Source organism: Leptodactylus fuscus, chromosome 2 (assembly GCF_031893055.1).
Source record: "Leptodactylus fuscus isolate aLepFus1 chromosome 2, aLepFus1.hap2, whole genome shotgun sequence".
NCBI lineage: Eukaryota > Metazoa > Chordata > Amphibia > Anura > Leptodactylidae > Leptodactylus > Leptodactylus fuscus.
Window position 1 is genome coordinate 254,156,960 of NC_134266.1, and position 23,930 is coordinate 254,180,889.

At 44.1% G+C, this 23,930-nt stretch overlaps 1 protein-coding gene across 3 annotated transcripts in view; it reads right to left on the bottom strand.

Moving 5' to 3' along the window:
* The window catches only part of LOC142195934 (protein mono-ADP-ribosyltransferase PARP4-like), an 825,676-nt gene extending 802,479 nt beyond the window's left edge, over window positions 1-23,197 (bottom strand). For all 3 annotated transcript variants that reach the window (XM_075266048.1, XM_075266050.1, XM_075266049.1), the window contains exons 1-11: window positions 23,117-23,197; window positions 12,591-12,723; window positions 11,477-11,663; window positions 9,771-9,834; window positions 8,317-8,410; window positions 6,674-6,772; window positions 5,554-5,703; window positions 5,104-5,241; window positions 4,805-4,978; window positions 3,152-3,312; window positions 177-314 (exon numbers count right to left, since the gene is read on the bottom strand). In XM_075266048.1, the coding sequence (XP_075122149.1) occupies window positions 177-314; window positions 3,152-3,312; window positions 4,805-4,978; window positions 5,104-5,241; window positions 5,554-5,703; window positions 6,674-6,772; window positions 8,317-8,410; window positions 9,771-9,834; window positions 11,477-11,663; window positions 12,591-12,722 (1,337 nt within the window). In that variant the 5' untranslated portion in view covers window position 12,723; window positions 23,117-23,197. The remainder of the gene's footprint in view (window positions 1-176; window positions 315-3,151; window positions 3,313-4,804; window positions 4,979-5,103; window positions 5,242-5,553; window positions 5,704-6,673; window positions 6,773-8,316; window positions 8,411-9,770; window positions 9,835-11,476; window positions 11,664-12,590; window positions 12,724-23,116) is intronic.
* Window positions 23,198-23,930: the final 733 nt, after the last annotated feature.

Consider the following 23,930-nt stretch of genomic DNA (forward strand, 5'->3'; position numbering starts at 1 on the left):
TCACACACCGTATACGTGCCACATCATGTGGCACATTACTCCGTGTGAACTCCCCCTTTATGATGTAGGTACATATGCCATGTTACTGAAGTCTCCTGCTAGCTAGCTGTGACGGATTTAACCAGATGGGGCCAATCCCCAAAACAACTAGGACAAAAACCCATATGTGAACTCACCGTGAGAGGATCCCCACAAAGTTACATGGTGAAGAAGCATGGAGCAAAGACTTGACATTTCCCAGGTCACTCTTGAAGTTAGTGGCCTCACTCAATCTCCCAACTCGGAACACTCTTAGGATATTAAACTGTCTATTGCTGAATGAAGAAGAAACAAGTCACATATCACAGAAATGTCACACATTACTAATGGATAAAGGTACAATCACAGAATCTATGGATAATAGAGATGAGCGAACAGTGTTCTATCGAACACATGTTCGATCGGATATCAGGGTGTTCGCCATGTTCGAATCGAATCGAACACCGCGTGGTAAAGTGCGCCAAAATTCGATTCCCCTCCCACCTTCCCTGGCGCCTTTTTTGCACCAATAACAGCGCAGGGGAGGTGGGACAGGAACTACGACACCGGGGGCATTGAAAAAAATTGGAAAAAGTCATTGGCTGCCGAAATCAGGTGACCTCCATTTTAGACGAATAGTGGATTTCAAATCCGGGTCATATGAGAATGTGAACTTTGTGACTATGAGACAGGGATAGCTGTACAGGCAGGGATAGCTAGGGATAACCTTTATTTAGGGGGGAATGTTATTAAAAATAACTTTTTGGGGCTCTATCGGGTGTGTAATTGTGATTTTTGTGAGATAAACTTTTTCCCATAGGGATGCATTGGCCAGCGCTGATTGGCCAGAGTACGGAACTCGACCAATCAGCGCTGGCTCTGCTGGAGGAGGCGGAGTCTAAGATCGCTCCACACCAGTCTCCATTCAGGTCCGACCTTAGACTCCGCCTCCTCCAGCAGAGCCAGCGCTGATTGGCCGAATTCCGTACTCTGGCCAATCAGCACTGGCAAATGCATTGTATTGGCGTGATGAAGCAGTGCTGAATGTGTGTGCTTAGCACACACATTCAGCTCTACTTCATCGGGCTAATAGAATGCATTGGCCAATCAGCGCTGGCCAATGCATTCTATTAGCTTGATGAAGCAGAGTGTGCACAAGGGTTCAAGCGCACCCTCGGCTCTGATGTAGCAGAGCCGAGGCTGCACAAGGGTTCAAGCGCACCCTCGGCTCTGATGTAGCAGAGCCGAGGCTGCACAAGGGTTCAAGCGCACCCTCGGCTCTGATGTAGCAGAGCCGAGGCTGCACAAGGGTTCAAGCGCACCCTCGGCTCTGATGTAGCAGAGCCGAGGGTGCACAAGGGTTCAAGCGCACCCTCGGCTCTGATGTAGCAGAGCCGAGGGTGCACAAGGGTTCAAGTGCACCCTCGGCTCTGCTACATCAGAGCCGAGGGTGCGCTTGAACCCTTGTGCAGCCTCGGCTCTGCTACATCAGAGCCGAGGGTGCGCTTGAACCCTTGTGCACACTCTGCTTCATCAAGCTAATAGAATGCATTGGCCAGCGCTGATTGGCCAATGCATTCTATTAGCCCGATGAAGTAGAGCTGAATGTGTGTGCTAAGCACACACATTCAGCACTGCTTCATCACGCCAATACAATGCATTAGCCAGTGCTGATTGGCCAGAGTACGGAATTCGGCCAATCAGCGCTGGCTCTGCTGGAGGAGGCGGAGTCTAAGATCGCTCCACACCAGTCTCCATTCAGGTCCGACCTTAGACTCCGCCTCCTCCAGCAGAGCCAGCGCTGATTGGTCGAGTTCCGTACTCTGGCCAATCAGCGCTGGCCAATGCATTCTATTAGCCCGATGAAGTAGAGCTGAATGTGTGTGCTTAGCACACACATTCAGCTCTACTTCATCGGGCTAATAGAATGCATTGGCCAATCAGCGCTGGCCAATGCATTCTATTAGCGTGAACTGAGTTTGCACAGGGGTTCTAGTGCACCCTCGGCTCTGCTACATCAGATTGCTACATCTGATGTAGCAGTGCCGAGTGTGCATCAGATGTGTAGTTGAGCAAAACTGACTCAGCACTGCTAAGTCTCTGCATTCGCATAGGAATGCATTGGCCAGCCTTCGGCCAATCAGCGCTGGCTCTGCCGGAGGAGGCGGAGTCTAAGGTCGGACCTGAATGGAGACTGGTGTGGAGCGATCTTAGACTCCGCCTCCTCCAGCAGAGCCAGCGCTGATTGGTCGAGTTCCGTACTCTGGCCAATCAGCACTGGCCAATGCATTTCTATGGGGAAAAGTTAGCTTGCGAAAATCGCAAACTGACAGGGATTTCCATGAAATAAAGTGACTTTTATGCCCCCAGACATGCTTCCCCTGCTGTCCCAGTGTCATTCCAGGGTGTTGGTATCATTTCCTGGGGTGTCATAGTGGACTTGGTGACCCTCCAGACACGAATTTGGGTTTCCCCCTTAACGAGTTTATGTTCCCCATAGACTATAATGGGGTTCGAAACCCATTCGAACACTCGAACAGTGAGCGGCTGTTCGAATCGAATTTCGAACCTCGAACATTTTAGTGTTCGCTCATCTCTAATGGATAACAGATTAAGAGAGGGACTGGGGTATTCTGTCTGCAAGAAAGCTTATGTCAAGTAACAGATATAAAACCCTGAAGACAAGATCTTGAATATATTTGCAAGACTGGTACATGTATATAAAATATAGTAGATGAAACACCAAAGTTTTTGCAATGATAGTATGAACCAGATTGCTAACACCAGTGCACAGTAACTCGATGTGTTTTGACACTTGTCACATCTACCTTGATTTTTTTGAACATGGTGCATGGCTAAAAGGAATCTTAAAATTATTTGATAAAATTAAAATTACATTTTGTGACACTTAAGGAAGATAAACTTGTCTGCCACACCTAGAGATTTGTTCCAAATCTATTACTGCATGTATATTATTGTATATGTGATATTTTCATAAAATTCAGTCAACCCTCCTGTAACATAATTCCCATGTACATGGCTGTACTTAAGATCAGTGTCTCACAAAATCTAAATATGGCACCTAAAAGAAATCTTTGCCCATAAGCCTAATCCTTATGTCTTTGTAACCTACCTGTGGTTGTTATCCAGAATTCCCTGCTTCACCTGATGAAACTCTGCAGAGTTTGGGTCAATATGTTCTATTCTGCTTCTGAGTGCTTGGTATTTGGCAGTAGAGGTCGGGATGTGTCCAGATAAGCTAGACTCACAGAAATTAACCATGTCCCGAATTACCTAGAAGGGAACCATAAGAAAATAAAGAAGAGTGGATATTCTTTTTATAGGGATCCTGTCACCAGACCTCAGAATATCAACCCAGCCCTGTAAATAAGTTTGGCTTCCCTGAATCAATTGTTTTCTCCTTGTGTATCAGTGACTCCACTGCTGAGATATTGTTGTTTGTTTACAATATGCAAGTAATATCTTTGAAGCAAAGAGGTGTTGCTGCTTATCTATATCGATCAACAGCAATGCCCTTGTTGCTCCGAAGAGCTCATTTACATATTAAGAAAAACATTAATATATTGACAATGGAAGAACCAATTCACAAAGGGAAAACTCAGCTTGATTCAGGTGACCCTAACCTATCTATGTGCAGGGCTGGGTTTATATGCTGGGTTCTGGAGACAGACTCCCTTTATTTCCACAACAACCAATGTGTCTTAATCAATATTTTTTTCAAACAGAAGTCTAAACGCACACAGGAACATTTATTTGATAGCTGTGAATGTTGCTGCAGCCCTTTAATCCAATGTTCTTTATTGGATACCTTAAAGAGGACCTTCCACCATCTCTACAATGGATGCCACTGGCTCTGACACTGGCTGCCACTGGCTCTGACACTGATTGCCACTGGCTCTGACTGACACTGGCTCTGACACTGGGTGCCACTAACTCTGACTGCCACTGGCTGCCACTGGCTCTAACACTGCCACTCACTCTGCCACTGGCTGCCACTGGCTCTGCCACTGACTGCCACTGGCTCTGACACTGACTGCCATTGGCTCTGACACTGACTGCCATTGGCTTTGACACTAGCTCTGACACTGACTGCCATTGGCTCTGACACTGACTGCCATTGGCTCTGACACTGGCTGCTACTGATTGGATTCTGAATCACACTCCCTGCCTGACACCGCCCTTCTGACATTACAGAGGCTAAATAGCACATCAAGCACCTAAAGTAACTGCGCTTGTTGCTTATGATCGGCAGGGTCTACACAGAAAATTGAACTGTGTTGGAATCAGTGGAGAGGTGCCCACTGACAGTTGGTAAAAACTGGAATAGGTGGAGGTGCTGAAAGGTTCTTTTTAGTAACTGATTTTTGAAAGGAGTTTGCTCCATTACAAAGTACTCGTAGCTAATTCTCATATACCCATAAAATTATGATGTATGATAATAAACTTAAGTGAAAACTGTAAACATGGGGGACTAAATATGCTAAACTCTGCCTGAATTGTAATCAAGTTGAAATTCCTTCCTAACTCATTTATTATGTGCGTTAGACACTTGATACGTCTCTCTTAACAGGTTACCTCACTTAGCTGTAAGCAGCATAGTCTAAAATGTGACAACGTACCCTAGAAAGTCAACCAGTAAGTGGTGAATATGCATCAACTGTTTCATGCAGCGTGATACATTTGGTGCATATTAGATTGTCCAATCTGATTGTACAGGACATAAGTACATGCGGCTACATCTGTCTGTAAAGGACCTATGTTGTACCTGACATAAGTCTTGCTTAACCGTCAAGAACTTCATATCTATGTTGCTGTATATCTTTTCCTTGTGTGGAATACACTGATAGAACTCTTGCATCATCTGAGAAATGTCTTCTCCTTTATCCTTCTTGACTAAAGCATTTCGGATCTGGCGTAGAATTCCTTCAGCTTTACTAAGCTTGAGAAGAAAATAACAATTATTATCATCTTCACTTATGTAGAGCGGCATATATTATACTTCATTAATAAAATATAAATAAAATAATAATAAAAGTCTTTTCACCTAATCCCCAGGTTACTTACATCATTTAGGCTGATGCTTTCAACACGACGTGAAAGTACAGAGTCCAAATGTCCAACCGAATCCACCCAAATAGACTCAACCAAGCCAGCAACTTCTGGGGACAAGTCTGTGCTATTGATGGCTTCTCCGAGCAGCACCTTTACATGAACGACAACACATGGTCAATAACCTTGTTTCACTATCTAGGACATTAGTATGCAGGAAAAAGTTGCTCAGAATGAAATAACCATTTTGTTTTTAGTAAATAATTATCAATATAAATTCATTTTAGTCAATATTAATAATGAAAGACAAAAGAAACAGTTTATTAGACAATAAATATATCTGAAATCATAGATTTTCTGCTATTTAATTGAATGTGCCATTAGCATCAAAGCAAAGATCAGTGTAATATCAGAAATATAACTCAGATAGAGGCATCCAGCAATGAAGATACCGATAAGTATCACCTTCTGTAGTGCTTTGGACGCTAAGTTCTCAGCCTGAAGTGGGATCTTATAGATTTGTGAGAATCCTTGGTTTTTAATGTCATTAATTCGTTGCTCATGTTTCTCACAAGCCTTCTCAGCGGAGTCTGTCAGGTGAAATGTAAGTTCTTTCTGTACAGGAGAGAAAACAGAAGATATTAAAACTGTCTGCACAAAATAGATAGTATTGATTAATATCAGATTGGTGGGGGTCTGACACCCGACACCCTCATCGATTAGCTACTCTCAGGATCTGATACACAGAGAATGGAGTAAGACGCAGACAGCAGTGTTCTTTGCGTAGTGCAGTCTTTCTCAAAGTGGGTGATAACACCCCTTTGTGGGCGCTGGAGGCCTACAGGGGGTGGTAAAGGGTCCATTATTTCGTTCTTATTCCTGCCCTGTTTGATTGTATAAAATAAAAGATTTTCTAAATCTTATTTATAAAGTTGCGTTTTTTCTCTCTCATTAAAACAGTCTCATTTAAAATGTAAGTTTGAACTCAGAAACAGGATAAGACTCATACGGCCGCTATAATTAAATTAAAGTAATGATTGCGATTGTGATCTTTAATATTTGGTAAAGTAAAAAATTTTAGGGTGCGCTGGAAAATAATTGATTCTCAAAGCAGGCAGTAGACTAAATAAATTTAGAACCTCTGGCTTAGTGGATAAATCAGACAATACAGATCCGCTCCCATTTTTCTGAATGAGACCTAAGCTGCAGTAACTCAGTTCTGCCAATACACAGCTGTCTGTATCCTACCCTATTCTCTTGGAACAGGAAATCATTGGGGTTGGTCGGGGTTTAGATTCTGGGTGGCCTCATGATCAGTCAATACAAGGATTTATTTACATATCTATACTTCCTTTTTCACCTTTTCCTCTTCCTTATCCGCTTCCTTTTATGCTACTCTGATGTTTATCTCTTTGGATGTGTCCCCTTGGTTAGAAACCTAACGCCTCTCATGATCCATAATACATACCGATACCCAGACATTTATACACGAGTATTGTAAATGGATATCTGAGACTCACATTGAGGCTCTTACACCAAAAACTGTTTCTTGGTGACTATAAACAGTCTTTTCTAGTGGAATTACCTGAAATGTGTTAGGAAACCCACGAACGGTAGAGACCCTAAATGGAAAGGAGTCCTGGTTCTTAAAGCAAAGCAGTTCAACAATTGCATATTCTTCATCCTGTAAGATAGGAATATTACGGCACATCAGAAAGGAAGTCTATGTATATTTCTTACACAGTCGGTGTTGGTCATTTATGCTGAGCGTCTACATTCATGTATAGGAGCAATTCTACTGGTAATACAGTAAGAGGAAAACTCTTAACAATTATGGTGTATCTGGTGGTAGAGCGGATTAGAATAACACTAGGGAATAAAACACTGGTCTTGATAAATTACCATCAATGTGTCTAATAGGAAGATGTGTGACGGGAAAGTGAGCAATACATTTAAAGTTCTATTCCATTATGTTTAACCATGGTAAATTCTACATTGTAAAGCAAATAGAATAAGGTAAAATTGCTTAACCTACACTTATAGACTTATAGTGTCTGGTGATCACTTTTGTAATGCAGAAAGGGAATAAATAGATAGGGGTTGTCCATTTTCAGCCAATAAATGTTATAGTTTGTATAATAAAAATTTGCACAATTTTCCAATATACTTCCTGTGTCAATTCTTCACGGTTTTCTAGATCTTTTCATTCTGCTTACATTCAGTGGATAAAAATCAGTCCATGGTCATGTGATGGACACACAGGTGCATCTTTTGTTACAAGACAAGTGTCTGCTTACTGTGCTGTGACTGTATCAGAAGTGCACCCGTGTGTCCATCACATGAACATGAACTGTACATCACATGACCATGGACTCATTATTATCTACTGGAATTAAAGAAAGGAGAGCAAGCAGAGATCTGGAAAACTTTGATGAATTGAAGCAATATAAACAATAACATTTATTGGCTGAACCTGAACAACAACTTTATCAACATTATAGAAAAAGACAATTTTTCTTCTTCTTTCTTCTCTCTTATTTTATATTGGTTGCTGATGCCGTGTTACACCGCAGTTACAATTTTTCTACCCTTCTGAATGGCTTCTCTGCCTCTTTTGGTTCTGGCAGACGTTCTTGTCCATGATTGTCTATTTACTGTTTATTTGAAGATTTTAGTAAAATTTACACTTTATAATAAAGAAAAAGACAACTGAAGAATGATTTACATGTGAATTCTGTTTTATGGTAGAAATCTCCTTTAATAGTCCAGTGGACTGGAGAGTCTCCTGCATTAATGGAAGGTTATAATGTGTAATTTTGTTCCCAAAAAGAGTATTCTTGTTGATGACCTGTCCACAGCACACCTGGACCCCACACAGATCAGCTGTTGGTGCATCTACCAGAAGCTACAAGTGAACAGACAGTACTAGGAGCAGCACAGCAGCCCCGTCCACATCATATCGGTGTTTCTGGGGGACTGCAGAGCTGCTCCTATTACTTGAATAGCACTGGTGCTGCACCCACTGTCTGTCCACTAGCAACTTTTGGCATCCTGAGGCTGTAGCTACAGCTGATCTGTGTGTGGTCAGATCCCTATAGATCACATTCTGATAACCTGTGCTGTGGATAATTTATTAGAACAAAAACTCGATTTTGGGACTGGAAACTCCCTTAAATAGCCTCATTTATGACCTATAACATAAATAAATAACACAAATAAAAATGTTACCTTTTGGAAACAACAGTATTTTGCCACTTCTGCATCATCTGGGATATTGTCATTGTCTCCATCGTCTTCAAATTCCAAATCTTCTTCCAAATTTCTTTTGAGAGAAATCACATTTGTTAACTGCATAGTTAACCTCTTAAAGGGATTCTATCATCTCCACACATTTTTTTCTGGTTGACACGTAGGAATAGCCTTAAGAAAGGCTATTCTTCTCCTACCTTTAGATGTCTTCTGCGGGCCGCCGTTTGCTTGAAATCCCGGTTTTCGCCGGTATGCAAATGAGTTCTCTCGCAGCACTGGGGGCGTCCCCAATACTGTGAGAGAACTCTCCAGCGCCATCTCCATCTTCTTCAGGAACAGGGTCTTGACGCATCTTCTTCCGGGGGTTTACTTCAAACTTCAAGGCCTAGGGCAAAGCCAACTGCGCATGCCCGCCGGCCACAAGAAAATGGCCACTTACAATACTGTGTAAGCGGCCATTTTCTTGTTGTATGAACATGGCTAACCCCTTTAAGTAATGTTATCCTGGGTATATGTAGGCATAAACAACCATTTGGGCGCAAAGTAGGAAGTAGATGTGAAGGAGCGCTATATGCTAAGACATAGATTCTTGGATTTTGGAAGCCATGTCACATTTGCAGTTTCCCTAAAACTGCCCCTAAAAATGGGGTCACTTTTTGGGGAATTCCAGTTTACTGGTAGATCCATGGCTCTGCAAAAACAACATGGCATCCAGAAAGTTCCTCTAACTCTGTACCCCAAAAGCTAAAAAGCGCAGTGCTCCTTCCCTTCTGAGCCCTGCTGTGTGACCAAGCAGCAGTTTGCACCCACATACATAACGTTTTTGTCCCCGAGATAGCCCATTTAATAGTGGACTGTCAGAAACGCCCTTCTGACGGTGAAGAGCTACGGTACCGGCACGGATATCTCTTCTCCAGGGGCACAGAACAGGAAATCCGAATTCAGCGCACTGTCGGCTTTCTAGCAGTGTATTAAACTGCATGTGCCCAAGATGGTGAAAGGTCCTCTTTAACTCCTACATGCTCCAGGATGCACATGAATGAAATATGATGAAATATGGCAGAGTGGACACTCTAGTTGCTGGGTCTGTGTTATTTGTAGCTTTAATTGCTCCCATCTTGGGGTACTTACAAATTAGGGCAGATTTATTAAGACTGTTATTTTGTACACCAGTCTTAATGAAGTAGGACTTTGCTCTCTGCATTTTTATGGACGTAAACTGGGTGCACTCCTCTAGAGTCTATTTCTGCGGGTAACCGCTTTTTAAGGGGATTGGGTTTTCCATTTTTCGGGATCCCAAGCAGAAAACCTGAACGCAGGTGTGAACCTAGCGTCAGTGGTAAATAGCAGGGAATAGCAAACAAAGAAAAAAAGAGAAAGAAATATATTCAGGGCTTTGCACATAAAGGGTGTTAATAAATAATGATTTTTACCTTTCCAGTATATCTTTCTTGGTTACATCTAATAATTTGGCAAGAAATAGTTGTTTCTTCTCCTCTGCAAAAACCCAATGCAAATTTGAATTAAAATGAGTTTCAAATTAATATTTCAAGAACCTTTTACACATTTTGACAGAATTGCAGACACTAAAATTTCACAAATCTACTTCACAATCTTCTCTATAGGAATGTTCTGTAAGGGCCCCTTCACACGGCGTAAGCGCTCGACTCATTCCGAGCTGGACACGCGAGCGCTTCTAAACACTTCCCATTCACTTCAATGGGAGTGCTCGTAAAGCCGGCTTTACGAGCACTCCCATTGAAGTGAATGGGAAGTGTTTAGAAGCGCTCGCGTGTCCAGCTCGGAATGAGTCGAGCGTTTACGCCGTGTGAAAGGGCCCTAAGGGTGCGATCAAACGATGTAAAATGGAGCGTGATCTGGCACATATACGGCGTGTCAGAATTTGCGCGCTCAAAAAGATCACATTGATTTCAATGGGAGTTACGAGCGTATACGCCGTGTTATTTTGCACCTGTAATTTTGCGGCCGCAAAATTCCGGGCGCAAAATAACGCGGTGTATACGCTCATAACTCCCATTGAAATCAATGGGATATTTTTGAGCGTGCAAACTCTGACACGCCGTATACGTGCCAGATCATGCTCCATTTTACATTGTGTGAACGCACCCTAAGCCTGCAAGAGTATTGTATATGTCTCAAAGATTTTTGCTTGTTTTCTAATCCTCTGTTCACACTCCCATCAGTGACTCAGTTATTATTGATGGGAAGAATATCACAGACTGAAGCGTTATACTTACTGTCAAAATGGTAGACACTATGGTGAAATATAACAAACCATATTACAAGTAAATGGGGACTGGCAGGTGCTGTTGGTGCATCACATGATGGATCCTGCGTGTTATGTTACTATTCCTGATTCTATGATAAAGTGTGAACAGAACCATCATGGGTCAGCTATAAATACATTATACAGATGGTATCCATATGATTTCAGGTATAAGCCATGCCAGCTTTCTGCTGTGTGTTATAATAAATTTTCTGGCTGAGGCTCGCTTAGATAGGTCAGGCTCAACTGAATGCAATGCCTTTTGCCCCATGACAATTAGTACCCATGTTACAGAGATATTTAACAATATGCAAATGAGAGCAATGAGAGCAGCTCTGTTGCTCCAAACTACTACACCCCACACTGCTCTAATACAGCGGCACAAAAACAAGAACACAGGGCCAGGTGAGATTTCAGTATAGCTCCCTGACCGTTACTCAAAGAAAGGACAAGGGAAGGAGGGTGGTCCTGGGCAGTATGGGGTGTAGCAGTTTGGAGCACCCTCAGGCCTCAAGACTCCTCATTTGCATCTTCTGAAATAAATGAATGTCTCTGGAACAGAGGCACAAATTTTTATGGGGGAAAAGGCAAGCTAAGGCACGCCGCCAAAGCACTTGTCTCCTCATTTGCACATGAATAATGTGTTAATTTACATGAAAATGGGTCTCCAAAGCTGAACAGGGACATATTCGAAAACTGTAGAATCACCTCTACAAGTTACTTGGATTAGGTTTATAATAAATGTATAGCTGACAGACTCCCTTTATATAATATCTGATTTTTTTTTTCTTTTTAATGATACCTAGCAAATCAGGAACACAGTCTAGAGAGCTGGCATAGAGATGGCTTTACCTTGTACTTCATCCCGGGTGTCTTCACATGGTTTGTCATTGTCCTTATATTCCACCTCTACAAGTCGCTCTTCTTGCACTGAATTCCATATAAAGTCAGGATTTACTACAGAGATGTTGTGTTTCTCTATTTTCTTCTGCTGGGTACTGTTCAGGGTGGCGGAATTACTGAGAACAGCGTGTGTGCACTAAAACACAAAGAACCTTTCACGTACAGTATAGTAAATATGGAACACAAAGTAGCGATTAATCGGATATTTTACTATTACGATTAACAGCAATTATTCAGGTAACACCCCTTTTACAGTTGATAAAGAAAGGAGCTTCACACGATTATGTGCCAACCAAACAAAACGTGGTTTATTGGTAGAGCGTGATGGAGCAAACGTTTTCGGTCTCAACAGACGTTTGTCAAGCTCTGTACGCTGATGCAAATAGTCATAATGACTAGAGTCAGGAGGTAGAGAGATGTTCAACTACCTCTGCCGCCACTACCCGGAAACCCGCTCTCCCAGTAGGGAAAATGAAATTGAAATTGAAGACAACCCCTTTTACAGTATTACATTTGGGGAACCTTAACAAAATTTGACTCATTTGGCCGAACATAGCCGAACGAAAACGGCTATTATACCTTGATGTCTCTTCAGACCCCAGAGTATAATTACCGGAGGTCAGGGAGAGGTGATCAAACAACAGTGTTATTCACCTATTGTAGGCTCCAGCACCACTCTCTGCCATCTTCAGGGTTTCTACTTGTGTCAGGGACCGCTGAAGATTTAGCATCACTTGGTGTTGTGATGCATAGACATAAGCACCCGCATGACTGCTGAGGCCCAATCATAGGCCTCCACAGTCCTTCACAACAGGCAGAAGCACCGAAGACAGAAGGAAGCGATTCTGGAGACCAGGAGAGGTGAGCAACAGCCTTCGCTTATTTTACTCTGGGGTCTGATAAGACCCCACAGTATACTAATAGCAGAAGAATGGCAGTTTTGGTTCGGACATGTTCACTCCAAACAAAACTACAAATATTTTTATAATAATCAAACCACAAAAACTGACGTGAACAAACTACATACTACATATACATATACTGTATATGTATGTGTACATACCTTCTCATTCAGGGTAAAAGAAATTTCTCCTCCATTCGCAGTGATCCATTTTTTTAGCTTTGTCTTTTCTTTAAGGGGTAAGGAGTTCACTTTGAGGAAAAATACATAGTCTGAAAAAATGCCCAAACCCATCCTAAAGAGAAAGAAGACAGTGTTAAACCATGCTAATCTAAAAAAACAAGAAAAAAAAAATTCAAATTTGTAACCTCATCTAATTTTAAAGGAAAATGTGCCATGTATATACATTAGAAGTAAGAGCGGGTTCACACCTGCACCCAGTCTCCGCTTTGCAGGTTTCTATCTTCTGCCTGAGAAACTGCACAGGAGACAGAAACCTGGCGGTCAGTTTTCAAACCCATTCACTTGAATGGGTTTGCAAAGTGTCCATCCATGAGCGTCTTGTCCCTCTCCACAGTGAAACTGTTTGTTTTTTTTAACTGGATACAAAGTCCTGCTTATCCGACTTTGTGTCTGGTTAAAATAAACGGATTCGCCTCGGAGAGGCACAACATGCTCACGGGTGGACACTTTGCAAATCCATTCAAGTGAATGGGTGTGAAAATTGACTGCCAGGTTTCCATCTCCTGTCCAGTTTCTTGGGCAGAAGAAGGAAACCCACCGGATTGGCTGAAGCGGAGACCGGGGGCAGGTGAGAACCCACCCTTACACTGTTTTGGCAGCTTTTCCACCTCTGCATGTTGTATCTGTAGTTTTCATTCCTCTCTAAGCTGTGATTGGAGATTAGCTGCCATACACTGCACACAGTAAGTACAGGAGAACCTGCTATATATCCCTCTCACTCAAACAGTCCAGGACTAAGCTGGGATATAAAAGAAAGAACGGACTTAAGCTGGTGAGTGTAAAGTACCTTGGTAGAGATAGAAAGCTTCATATTCACCACTAGCATCAGACTTAGCCTGTTTTTGTTCTTATCTCCTGTACTATATTTCCTGTTCTCCCCTTCCCTCTCCATAGCCAGGTCACAAGATACTCATCTTGAGTGTAAATAACCTCCCTCTGTGTCTCATGTAACCTGCAGTCTATCTTAAGACAGATAGAGCAGGTATTTTCACAGTGAAAGTATTTCTTGGCTGAGGAGCAAGGAATTAATCTGATGAGAATTGGTGGACTGGTAGTTTAGTGTCCCAAACAGCTTTATTCTTCATAGTGGCAGGATTTATATTTACATTATATTTCCTTGGCTCCTATACTCATCTATACTATAACCATCAATGTTACTGACACTGCTGAAATTTTGAGCAGCTTCTATTTCTGCAAGGAAGTACCGTTAGTGATTTGTGGTTTTAGAAAAATAAATTCACTTCCATGACAGTCGTAAATCAAAAGAGACTCATTAAAGTGCTCCTTCACTGGAGATCTTTTGTATGCCCTGGCAAGTATTATGCATAGCCCAATAAATAGGTAAGTTTTATAAAAATAACATTTCCTTTTGTGCTGGACATAGGGCTGTGATTTTTCAGCAAAAAGTGCAATTGCAGGAAAGAAAAAGTGATACCACAGCAAGTACATGCGCAGCTTTATGGCTCATTGTTTTCTTAAACTTTGTACCAATAGGATATGTGAATGAGTTGAGACTGTTTTCCCATTACCGGGCTGCGTAATTTGTGGTCTGTGTATTCACTATAAATATTCTTGTATTGCCGTATATACTCGAGTATAGGCCGAATTTTTAAGCACAGTTTTTGTGATGAAAAAGCCCCCCTCAGCTTATACTCGAGTCAAGCAAAAAAAAAAAATAATTTTTTCTATGACCAGCCGCAATAGTAATGTATAAAATCTCCCATAAAATAGTGAGAAAAAAATTGAAGCTTTAAAAAATATAATAAAAAAATAAAATAAATAAAAGTTCTGAATCCCTCCTTTCCCTAGAATACATATAAAAGTAGAAAATGACTGTGAGACACATACACATTAGGTATCCCTGTGTCTGACAGTGCCTGATCTACTGAATATAGGGTATGTGCAGTGCTCCTGTTCCATCAGGAAGGGGTTAATACGAGCACTGCAGATACCCTATATTCAGCCAGACAGAATTCCACGTGGGGGAAAAAAAGCCCAGTCCTCAAGTTCGGGGAAGGGGCAGACAAGACAACCAAAACACCCCCTCCCCTTTCCCAGCAACTACTGCACCCAAAAACCATTTTCATTTTTGAAATTTTCCAGTAGCTGCTGCATTCCCCCCCCTCCCCCTCAGCTTATACTCAAGTCAATAAGTTTTCCCAGTTTTTTGTGGTAAAATTAGGGGGTCAGCTTATACGCGGGTCGGCTTATACTCGAGTATATACGGTAATTTAGGGACACAGCATCATGGGTATAGACCTGGCCACTAGGAGGCTGACACTAGGAATAGCAAAAGCTGTCAGCTCTCCCTCTGGGACAGTGGTTCTCAACCTTACTAATGCCGTGACCCCGCAAAACAGTTCCTCATGTTGCGGCGACCCCAAACCAAAAAATAATTTTGGTGGCTACTTCAAAACTGTAATTTTGCTACAGTTATGATTCGAAATGTAAATACCTGATATGCATTATGTATTCTCATTGCTACAAATCGCTAGAAATTGCTACGCCCCCCCACCCCACTGTATTATATGCTCCTCAGTATGCCCCCCAGCCCACTGTATTATATACTCCTCAGTATCAACCCCCCACTGTATTATATACTCCTCAGTACCCCCACTGTATTATATATTCCTCAGTACCCCCCACTGTATTACATGCTCCTCAGTACGCCCCCACTGTATTATATACTCTTAAATATGCCCCCCACCCCACTGTATTACATGCTCCTCAGTACGCCCCCCACTCCACAGTATTATATGCTCCTCAGTACGCCCCCCCACCCCACTGTATTATATGCTCCTCAGTATGCCCCTAACCCACTGTATTATATACTCTTAAGTATCACCCCCCCTCTGTATTATATGCTCCTCAGTACTCCCCCTGTATTATATACTCCTCAGTAACACCACCCCCACAGTATTATATGCACCTCAGTATGCCTCCTACCCCTCAGTATTATATGCTTCTCAGTACCCCCCCCCCCCCCATAGTATTATATGCTCAATACCCCCCCCCCCCCCCCACACACACACACACACACACAACTTCCTGGCGCCGCCTTGTGTGGCTGCCTGTGTTACAGCTGCTACAAACTAAACTGATCTTTCTCTATCCTGTCCTTTTTCTTCACTTCTTTTCTATTACTATAAGGAACATTAGTATAAGAACTTACCATGGGCTGGAATTGATGCAGAAACACTTTCAAAGAAATCTTTTTTGAGCCTTTTGTCTGAAGTATGCCTCCACACATTCAAGGAAGACTGGTTTACACTAAGGAGACACTATTACAGCTTATGCCTACAGGAAGTATGCCACAGGACAAGCTACAGGGCAAGCATGCTCTCACCATGCCCCACGAACTAATAAGAAAACTTAAAAAACATGGAAAACGATCCGGCACACTGAAACGCGAAGGAAAAAAACGCAAAAAGCACGTGATTCCGTCCATCATTATGGAGAATGTGAGATCAATTGTGAATAAGATGGATGAACTGACAGCACTGACCAGACATCAACAGGAGTTTCGTGAGTGCAGTATGATGCTGTTTACAGAGACTTGGCTTACTGAAATCACTCCGGACACACTTGCCTCCGTGGAGGGCTTCAAACTTCTTTGTGCGGACACGACGCTGGAAAGCAGTAAGCGCAAAGGAGGAGGGCTTGCAATATTTGTGAATGAGAGATGGTGTAATCCAGGACACATTGTAGTTAAGAAACAATTGTGTGGAAAGGATATTGAACTGCTAGCCGTGAGCGTGAGACCTTATTACCTGCCAAGGGAACTATCACATGTTATCGTATTAGCTGCATATGTCCCACCGTCTGCAAAAACTGATGCTGCCTGTGAAGTCCTCCATGCTGCTGTGAGCGAGCTGCAATCATCTCACCCCCATGCCCTGCACCTAGTGTCGGGAGATTTCAACCATGTCTCTCCGGCATCCACTCTACCAGGCCTTACTCAGTATGTAACCTGCCATACAAGAGACAACAAAACACTGGATTTGCTCTTTGCCAATGTAAGGGATGCATATAACTCATCTGCCCTACCGCCCCTAGGCAGATCAGATCACAACCTGGTACATCTGCGACCCACTTACATTCCACTGGTGCGCAGAGAAGCGGCGGTTACCTGTATAGTGAAAATTTGGTCAGAGGGAAGTGTCGAGTCTCTAAGGTACTGTTTTAATATAACATTATGGAAAGTGTTTCAAGACTCATTTCCAGAAGACATTGAGGGACTCACACACTGCAAAACGGACTACATTAATTTCTGCGTGGACAGCACGGTACCAACTAGAAAGGTGAGGTGTTTCTCCAATAACAAACCATGGATCAACTCTGAAATTAAAACTCTTCTCAAGGAAAAAATAGCCTGGGGGCAGTGCAGAAACAGCTAAGACAACTGATCAGAGAAGGGAAAGCCAACTACAGGTGGAAGATGGAACTACAGATGGGGGAGGGTAAAATCTAGGAGGTGTGGGACAGTCTTAAGGCTATATCAGGACACAAGCAAAAGAAAGGGCATCAAACAGTAGGGGACAGGGGTTATTCACCAGATTACAGGGGTAGATCTAAAGGATGATCCCGCTCCTCTTCTCCTCTCCTCTCCTTGTTCATGCGTAAATTTAGAAAGTCGGTCCGCAGGCTTTTGGGGTTTATGTTGGTAGCTGCCAGATCTGTTATCCCCAGACTCTGGAAGTCTCAGACCCCTCCCACACTCCTTTCTTGGCTGAAGGAATTCCTGCATCTACGCACTATGGAAAATTTAATGGCCCAGCTTCGCCCTGACGAAGGGCATCATCGTCAGACTTGGCTACTTTGGACTTTTTCTATCACTCCGCCGATTTCTGATCCCTCTTTCCCTCTGTACCCCTGTGAGAATGCTGTATGTTTGTGTTCTTGAGTATTGTGTACCTGTTTCTTTGCATTTGATTGATGCTATTGCTTGACAATTTTCTGTTTTATGGCTTTGTATATTTTGACTCTTCTGCGTCAGGGTCTATGCTTGTCCCCCTTACCCCCATCTCCCCTGAACCCCCCCAGTCCTGGACTGTTGCCCATGGTCTTTTCCCCCTCCCCCCCTTCTGTCCCTTTCCCCCTTGTTGTTAAAAATTTTATTGAAAAATCCTTAGGCTGCATTCACACGGAGTAAACGCTGGCGTTTTTTGTGTGTTTTTTGCACATAGCGCCGCGTTTACGCCGCGTAGCGTCGCGTATACGCCGCGTTAACGCCGCGCTATTTAGCGGTGGCGTTGCCCGGCGTTAACGCGGCGTATACGCGGCGTTAACGCGACGCTACGCGGCGTAAACGCGGCGCTATGTGCAAAAAACACACAAAAAACGCCAGCGTTTACTCCGTGTGAATGCAGCCTTAATAAACTTTAATGTTAAAAAAACCCCAAAACAGTAGGGGACAGGAAGTGGCTTAACGAGCTTAATCTATTCTTCAATAGATTCGACTCTAAGTCAATGCTCTCTCCACCAGCATGTCAGACAACCCCCCTCTCCTCACACACCAAGACCCAACCCCCAACGACCTGCGGTCAACTGAAATCTGACTATCTGATCCTGCAGAAGTCTCTGGTGTGTAGGGAAATCATGAAGATTAAAGCAGACAAGGCTGGAGGACCTGATGGTATAAGCGCAAGAGTTCTTAAAATGTGCAGTGATCAGCTAGGTGGTATTATTACGCACATGTACAATATGAGTCTAAAGCTGGGAGTGGTACCTCGACTGTGGAAAACATCTTGCGTGGTACCAGTCCCAAAGAAACCCAACCTGACGGGCTACAATGACTACCGACCTGTAGCACTGACATCACACCTAATGAAGGTCCTAGAGAGACTGGTCCTGACACACCTACACCCCCTAGTGAGCTCTGCTCTGGACTCCCTCCAGTTTGCCTACTGGCCGGGCATTGGGGTAGATGACGCCATCATCCACCTTCTTCACAGAGTTCTTTCTCACCTAGAGAAACCTGGGAACACTGTGAGAATAATGTTCTTTGACTTCTCCAGTGCTTTCAACACCATTCAGCCAGGGCTACTGAGGGAGAAGCTGAACCTTGGTGGTGTGGACCATCACCTGTCCAACTGGATCCTAGACTACCTGACAAACCGCCCTCAGTATGTGAGAGCCCAGGACGGTGTGTCTGACACTGTGATCTGTAGTACGGGGGCACCACAAGGTACAGTTCTTGCCCCATTTCTCTTCACACTGTACACTGCTGACTTTAGGCACAACTCATCCAGCTGTTACTTACAGAAGTACTCCGATGACTCTGCTATAGTAGGCCTTATCACTGATGGCGACGATAGGGAATACAGAGACTTAAACCGGGATTTTGTTGAATGGTGCCAGCAGAACCAGCTCAGGATTAATGCTGGGAAGACAAAGGAGATGGTGGTGGACTTTAGTAAACGGAGAGGTGCTCCGACCCCGGTGGAGATCCAAGGAACATGTTTTGAGATAGTCAGGACCTATAAGTATCTGGGCGTGATCCTCAACAATAAACTAGACTGGGCTGATCACCTGGAGGCGCTGCACAGAAAGGGCCACAGCAGACTCTACCTGCTCAGGAGGCTGAGGGCCTTCGGAGTCCAGGGGACACTTCTTCGGGCCTTCTTCAACTCTGTGGTTGCTTCAGCCATCTGAAAAGGAGGCTTCTGGGATAGGGTAGTCAGTTCAGAGACCCTGCAGATGGAAGTAACAGACACCAGGAAAGCTACCTTCTAGAACAGAAGGCGAAGAGAGATCTCGCGCAAAGGCTCGAAGGGGAGAGATTGCCTCAAGGATGAGATTGAGGTCCTACGGTTCCACGGGAGGATGGTGGGGAAGAGCACAGTGTGCCACACCCTGAAGGCAAGTCTTCACCTGAATCCGGAAAGCCAGGGAGTAACAGGGCAGACTTTTTGGTAAGAGAAGCTAATTTCAGAGGCCACCAGAGGAAAGAGCTCTCTCCTCGCCAATGCCATTTGAAGCAACAGGCATGTTCCTCCGGCCAATCTCAGCATCTTCGTGTCTATCGTGGCTACACTTCCTGACCTGCCAGACAGTTTTCCGATGATTCAGGCTCCAAGAAGTCCTTCTTCAAGACCAGACCTGTGTGGCAGTCCCACATCAAGTTCTACAGGCCTGCTTCTTCCATGCCCCCTTCCAACTGAAGGTCTTCCCCCAATCAAGATGCCTGGCTTGCCGGAATCAATCACACCTGAGTTGTGAAAGCAGTTTGAAGCAGCTCCTGTAATGAGTTCTCTTCCCTTCCTCCTGGAATATTTTTTCTCTCAGCTTTGCCTTCTTCCCTGTTCAAGTGGCAGTATACTTCCAGGCTGTTTGCTCTATTCTTTGTTCAGGATGTTGCCATGCTCTTCAGAGCATTTCCAAGGTCTTTACTCCAACCTCTTTACTGTTCCCAAGAAGAATGGCTTCCTTCATCATATAATGGACCTGAAGGGACTAAAATGATCTGTCTTTGTCCGAAAGAAATCCCTGTGGTTGGTGGTGGCATCCTTCAGCGGTTTCTCTGCTTTGCGGTGGGTTTACACCACTATCAGTTTGTTGTGCTCCCCTTCAAGCTGACCCCACCCACCCAGGTCTTCACCAAGGTCATGGTGTCCATCATGACAATCCTCTGTTGCAATGCTTGCATACCTGGGTGACCTTCTAATGAAGGCTCCCTCCAAGGGAAAACCAGTCTTCAGATCTTAGATCTCTTTCGTCGGTTTAGATGGTTCACCAACAAGGACAAATCCTGCCTTAGGCCTTCCCAATACTTGAAACTTGTGTATGGTCCTTTACATTCAGCTGGGCAAGGTTCTTACCCCAAGTTTGTACCTCCGCAATTTGCTTATGCATGCGGGTTTTGGGTATGATGGAGCTGACCTTATTACATCCCTTATGCCCAATTCCACTCTTCCCCTTTGCAACTGGCGATTCTGGTGCTTTGGGACTAGTCTCTGTCCAGTCTCCAATGCCGGGAGCTTCTTTGGTGGTCCTCCTCAGTGTTCCAGCTGTTCTGGTGGCCCTAGATTGACCCCACAGGGCCTAGTGCACAGACATCATGTTCCTACTGGCAGACACACCCTGGCCTCTTCCTCTGCAGCATGACCTCCTCTCTCAGCGTCCGCTATTCTACCTCACCTTACTGAGATCCCACCTTTTTTAATGTGCCTGCCCGGGCTGTTCTAGTTCTTTTCTGGGTTCAGGACATGTTGGTGGCTTTTTGGTTCTGTGTTCTCTGGTTCCTGGTTTATTTCCTTTTTTGTCTCCCCTACTACTGCAGTACAAAACTCGCTAGCGTAGTGTCTGTAGAGAGGGCATAGCTCATAGGGGGAGCTTCTTTTTGTTTTTCCTTTGGTCAGCCTCCTAGTGGCCAGGCCTATACCCTAAGTCTGTGATGGCCAACCAATAGCACGCGTGCCAGAGAGGGCGAGCTGTCGCCAGATTGCTCACTAACAGGGAGTCCGATGCAAATGCACATACAGGCAAAAGCTGTCAGCGTAGGCTGTGGTCCGCGGGACCGCGACTTACACTGACGGCAAAGTGTGATCTCTGTCTCGACACAGGCGTGATGACATAAGAAGGAGGACACCCGGTTACTCTTCTTGGGACTTCAAATAAGTATAATACTGTCTGTGTGTGTGCGTTGGGGGGGGGCTACTACCCTAGGTGCTGTCCCCCAATTAATTTTTTTTACGGTACAAAAATCCAATTTCTTTTCAGGATTAAACTTTGGTCCATTTTCACAAACCCAATTAACTAATGGAAGACAATGAGTCTGTGGAAAAAAACAGAATCCAAATAAAATCTGAAAAACGTAGCTGAGATCAGCACCCAAAAATAGTACACTGGCTCACTTATGGAGCTGAAAATTGCAGCAAAGCACTGATACATCTCTCCCGCCCACTTGTGTTTTAAGCTGTGATCTTCTCTGTCCTGCATATGTTCCTATGTGACAGCTGATCTGAAATACCTTACGCAGGGTGTGTTGCAGTGCAATGTGACATTTTCACATTACAGTAAGTGAATACGTGAATGTCATGTACATCAGGCATGTCAAACATGCGGCCCTTTACAGGCATATCTGCGGCCTGCACAAAAGTCTCAAACTTTGTCTCTAAGTCTGACTTTTATGCGGGCCGCAGATGTACAAAACTTACGCTGCTACTCGCTGTGTAGACGTGATGTGACGTGATGACGTCACATCGCGTCTACAACTGTTAGCGCACGCGCGAGAGAGAGTGTGGCGGGGGAGGCAGGACTCGGAGTCGTCGGAGAAGTTTAATGTGTGTACACATAGAGGTGGAACGCAAAACTGGGGGCAGATGAAGGAGGGGACGGCATGACGCTGGGGGCAGACATGGAGGGGACATGAATCTGGGGGCAGAGATGGAGGGACATGAATCTGGGGGCAGAGATGGAGGGACATGAATCTGGGGGCAGAGATGGAGGGACATGAATCTGGGGGCAGAGATGGAGAGACATGAATCTGGGGGCAGAGATGGAGGGGACATGAATCTGGGGGCAGAGATGGAGGGGACATGAATCTGGGGGCAGAGATGGAGGGGACATGAATCTGGGGGCAGAGATGGAGGGGACATGAATCTGGGGGCAGAGATGAGGGGACATGAATCTGGGGGCAGAGATGTGGAGACATAATCTGGGGGCAGAGATGGGGGGGGACATGAATCTGGGGGGAAGAGATGGGGGGATATGAATCTGGGGGGCAGAGATGGGGGGAACATGAATCTGGGGGGCAGAGATGGGAGGGACATGAATCTGGGGGCAGAGATGGAGGGGACATGAATCTGGGGGCAGAGATGGAGGGGACATGAAACTGGGGGCAGAGATGGAGGGGGGACATGAAACTGGGGGCAGATGAAGGGTGTATATGTAAACATATAATTTTCTTTTATGAAACAAAATCTTCTCAGAGAACAAGGCTGACTGATCACCACTTATCATCTTTGATCAAAGTAGGCACTGCGTTGTCATTTGAGCCTGATATACCAACAATTGTTAGCACAAAGAGGTGTCAAGCCTCAGGACAAAACACTAAAAAAGATTGAAAAAAATGATAACAAATAAATGTTTAGTTTTTATTTGCTGTATTTTTGTTAAATATATTAGTTGTTGTTGCGCACTGCAAATATATGTTGCTGTTACATATTACTACTTCATATCTTGTTTTCATGACTGCTGTTAAAATACATGTGTGACATTAGCTGCTGTGTGCGGCCCTCGCAACAACCTCTTGTTACTCATGTGGCCCTCGGGGTACCCTGAGTTTGACATTCCTGATGTACATATAAGCAAGTATATCTGTACCATTGAACTCAACTCCCTTTTACTAAACATTTGCTATGTATCCAGGGTCAGATCTATTTGTTTCTTATGATGTACTGGTATAATAAGATTCTCTAAGTTACAATACTAGAATAACCCACCTTCTGTTAGCAGACAGTAGTCACCATGGAATATATTCTCTCTCTCTTCAGCTGTACATGAGAATGGTCTGAATGCAGATCAATGCAAAGTTCCTGGTTGGGAGGAGACACTACTGGAAATACAAGACACAAAACAACTTCCTGACTCTTCTTAAGGGCACAGTCACCATTTACAGTGCAGATCATTATGGAAATAAATGACGTTATATCTGGTGCAGGGATACAGAATAGATCCCTTGTGCTTTACCTGTTTGCCCTAAACACTTTTACAGATGCAATTTCTTGTACCCAAAGAATTGCAGTAGACATGAAATCATGTAATAATATCCCACCGTGATCACAAATGCTGTAGTGCACTTTTTCTGCTGCTGATTTTGTCCCACATTTGAAGTGTACCCCCTGCAAAATCCTGTAGATTGTTATGTGTATATGTTGTGGATTTCACAGGGTATGTTTTTATTCTGTCTTCACACGGAGTATACGCTCACTGATACTGAACGTGTAACACGTTCCAAATCAGCGGCGTTAAAACAGATCCCATTGCTTTCAATGGGTGCCGACATATGCGCGTATCACATTGAAAGCAATAGGGAAAAAAGCAGCCCATTCATTTCTATGGGGAGCGCCCATATGCCGACTCCCATAGAAAGCAATGAGATCTGTTTTAACGCCACTGATTCAGAACGTGTTACACATTCCGAATCAGCGAGTTTATACTCTGTGTGAAGGGGCCCTTACACGTTCCGAATCAGCGAGCGTATACTCCGTGTAAAGGGGCCCTTACTAGAGATGAGCGAGTACTGTTCGGATCAGC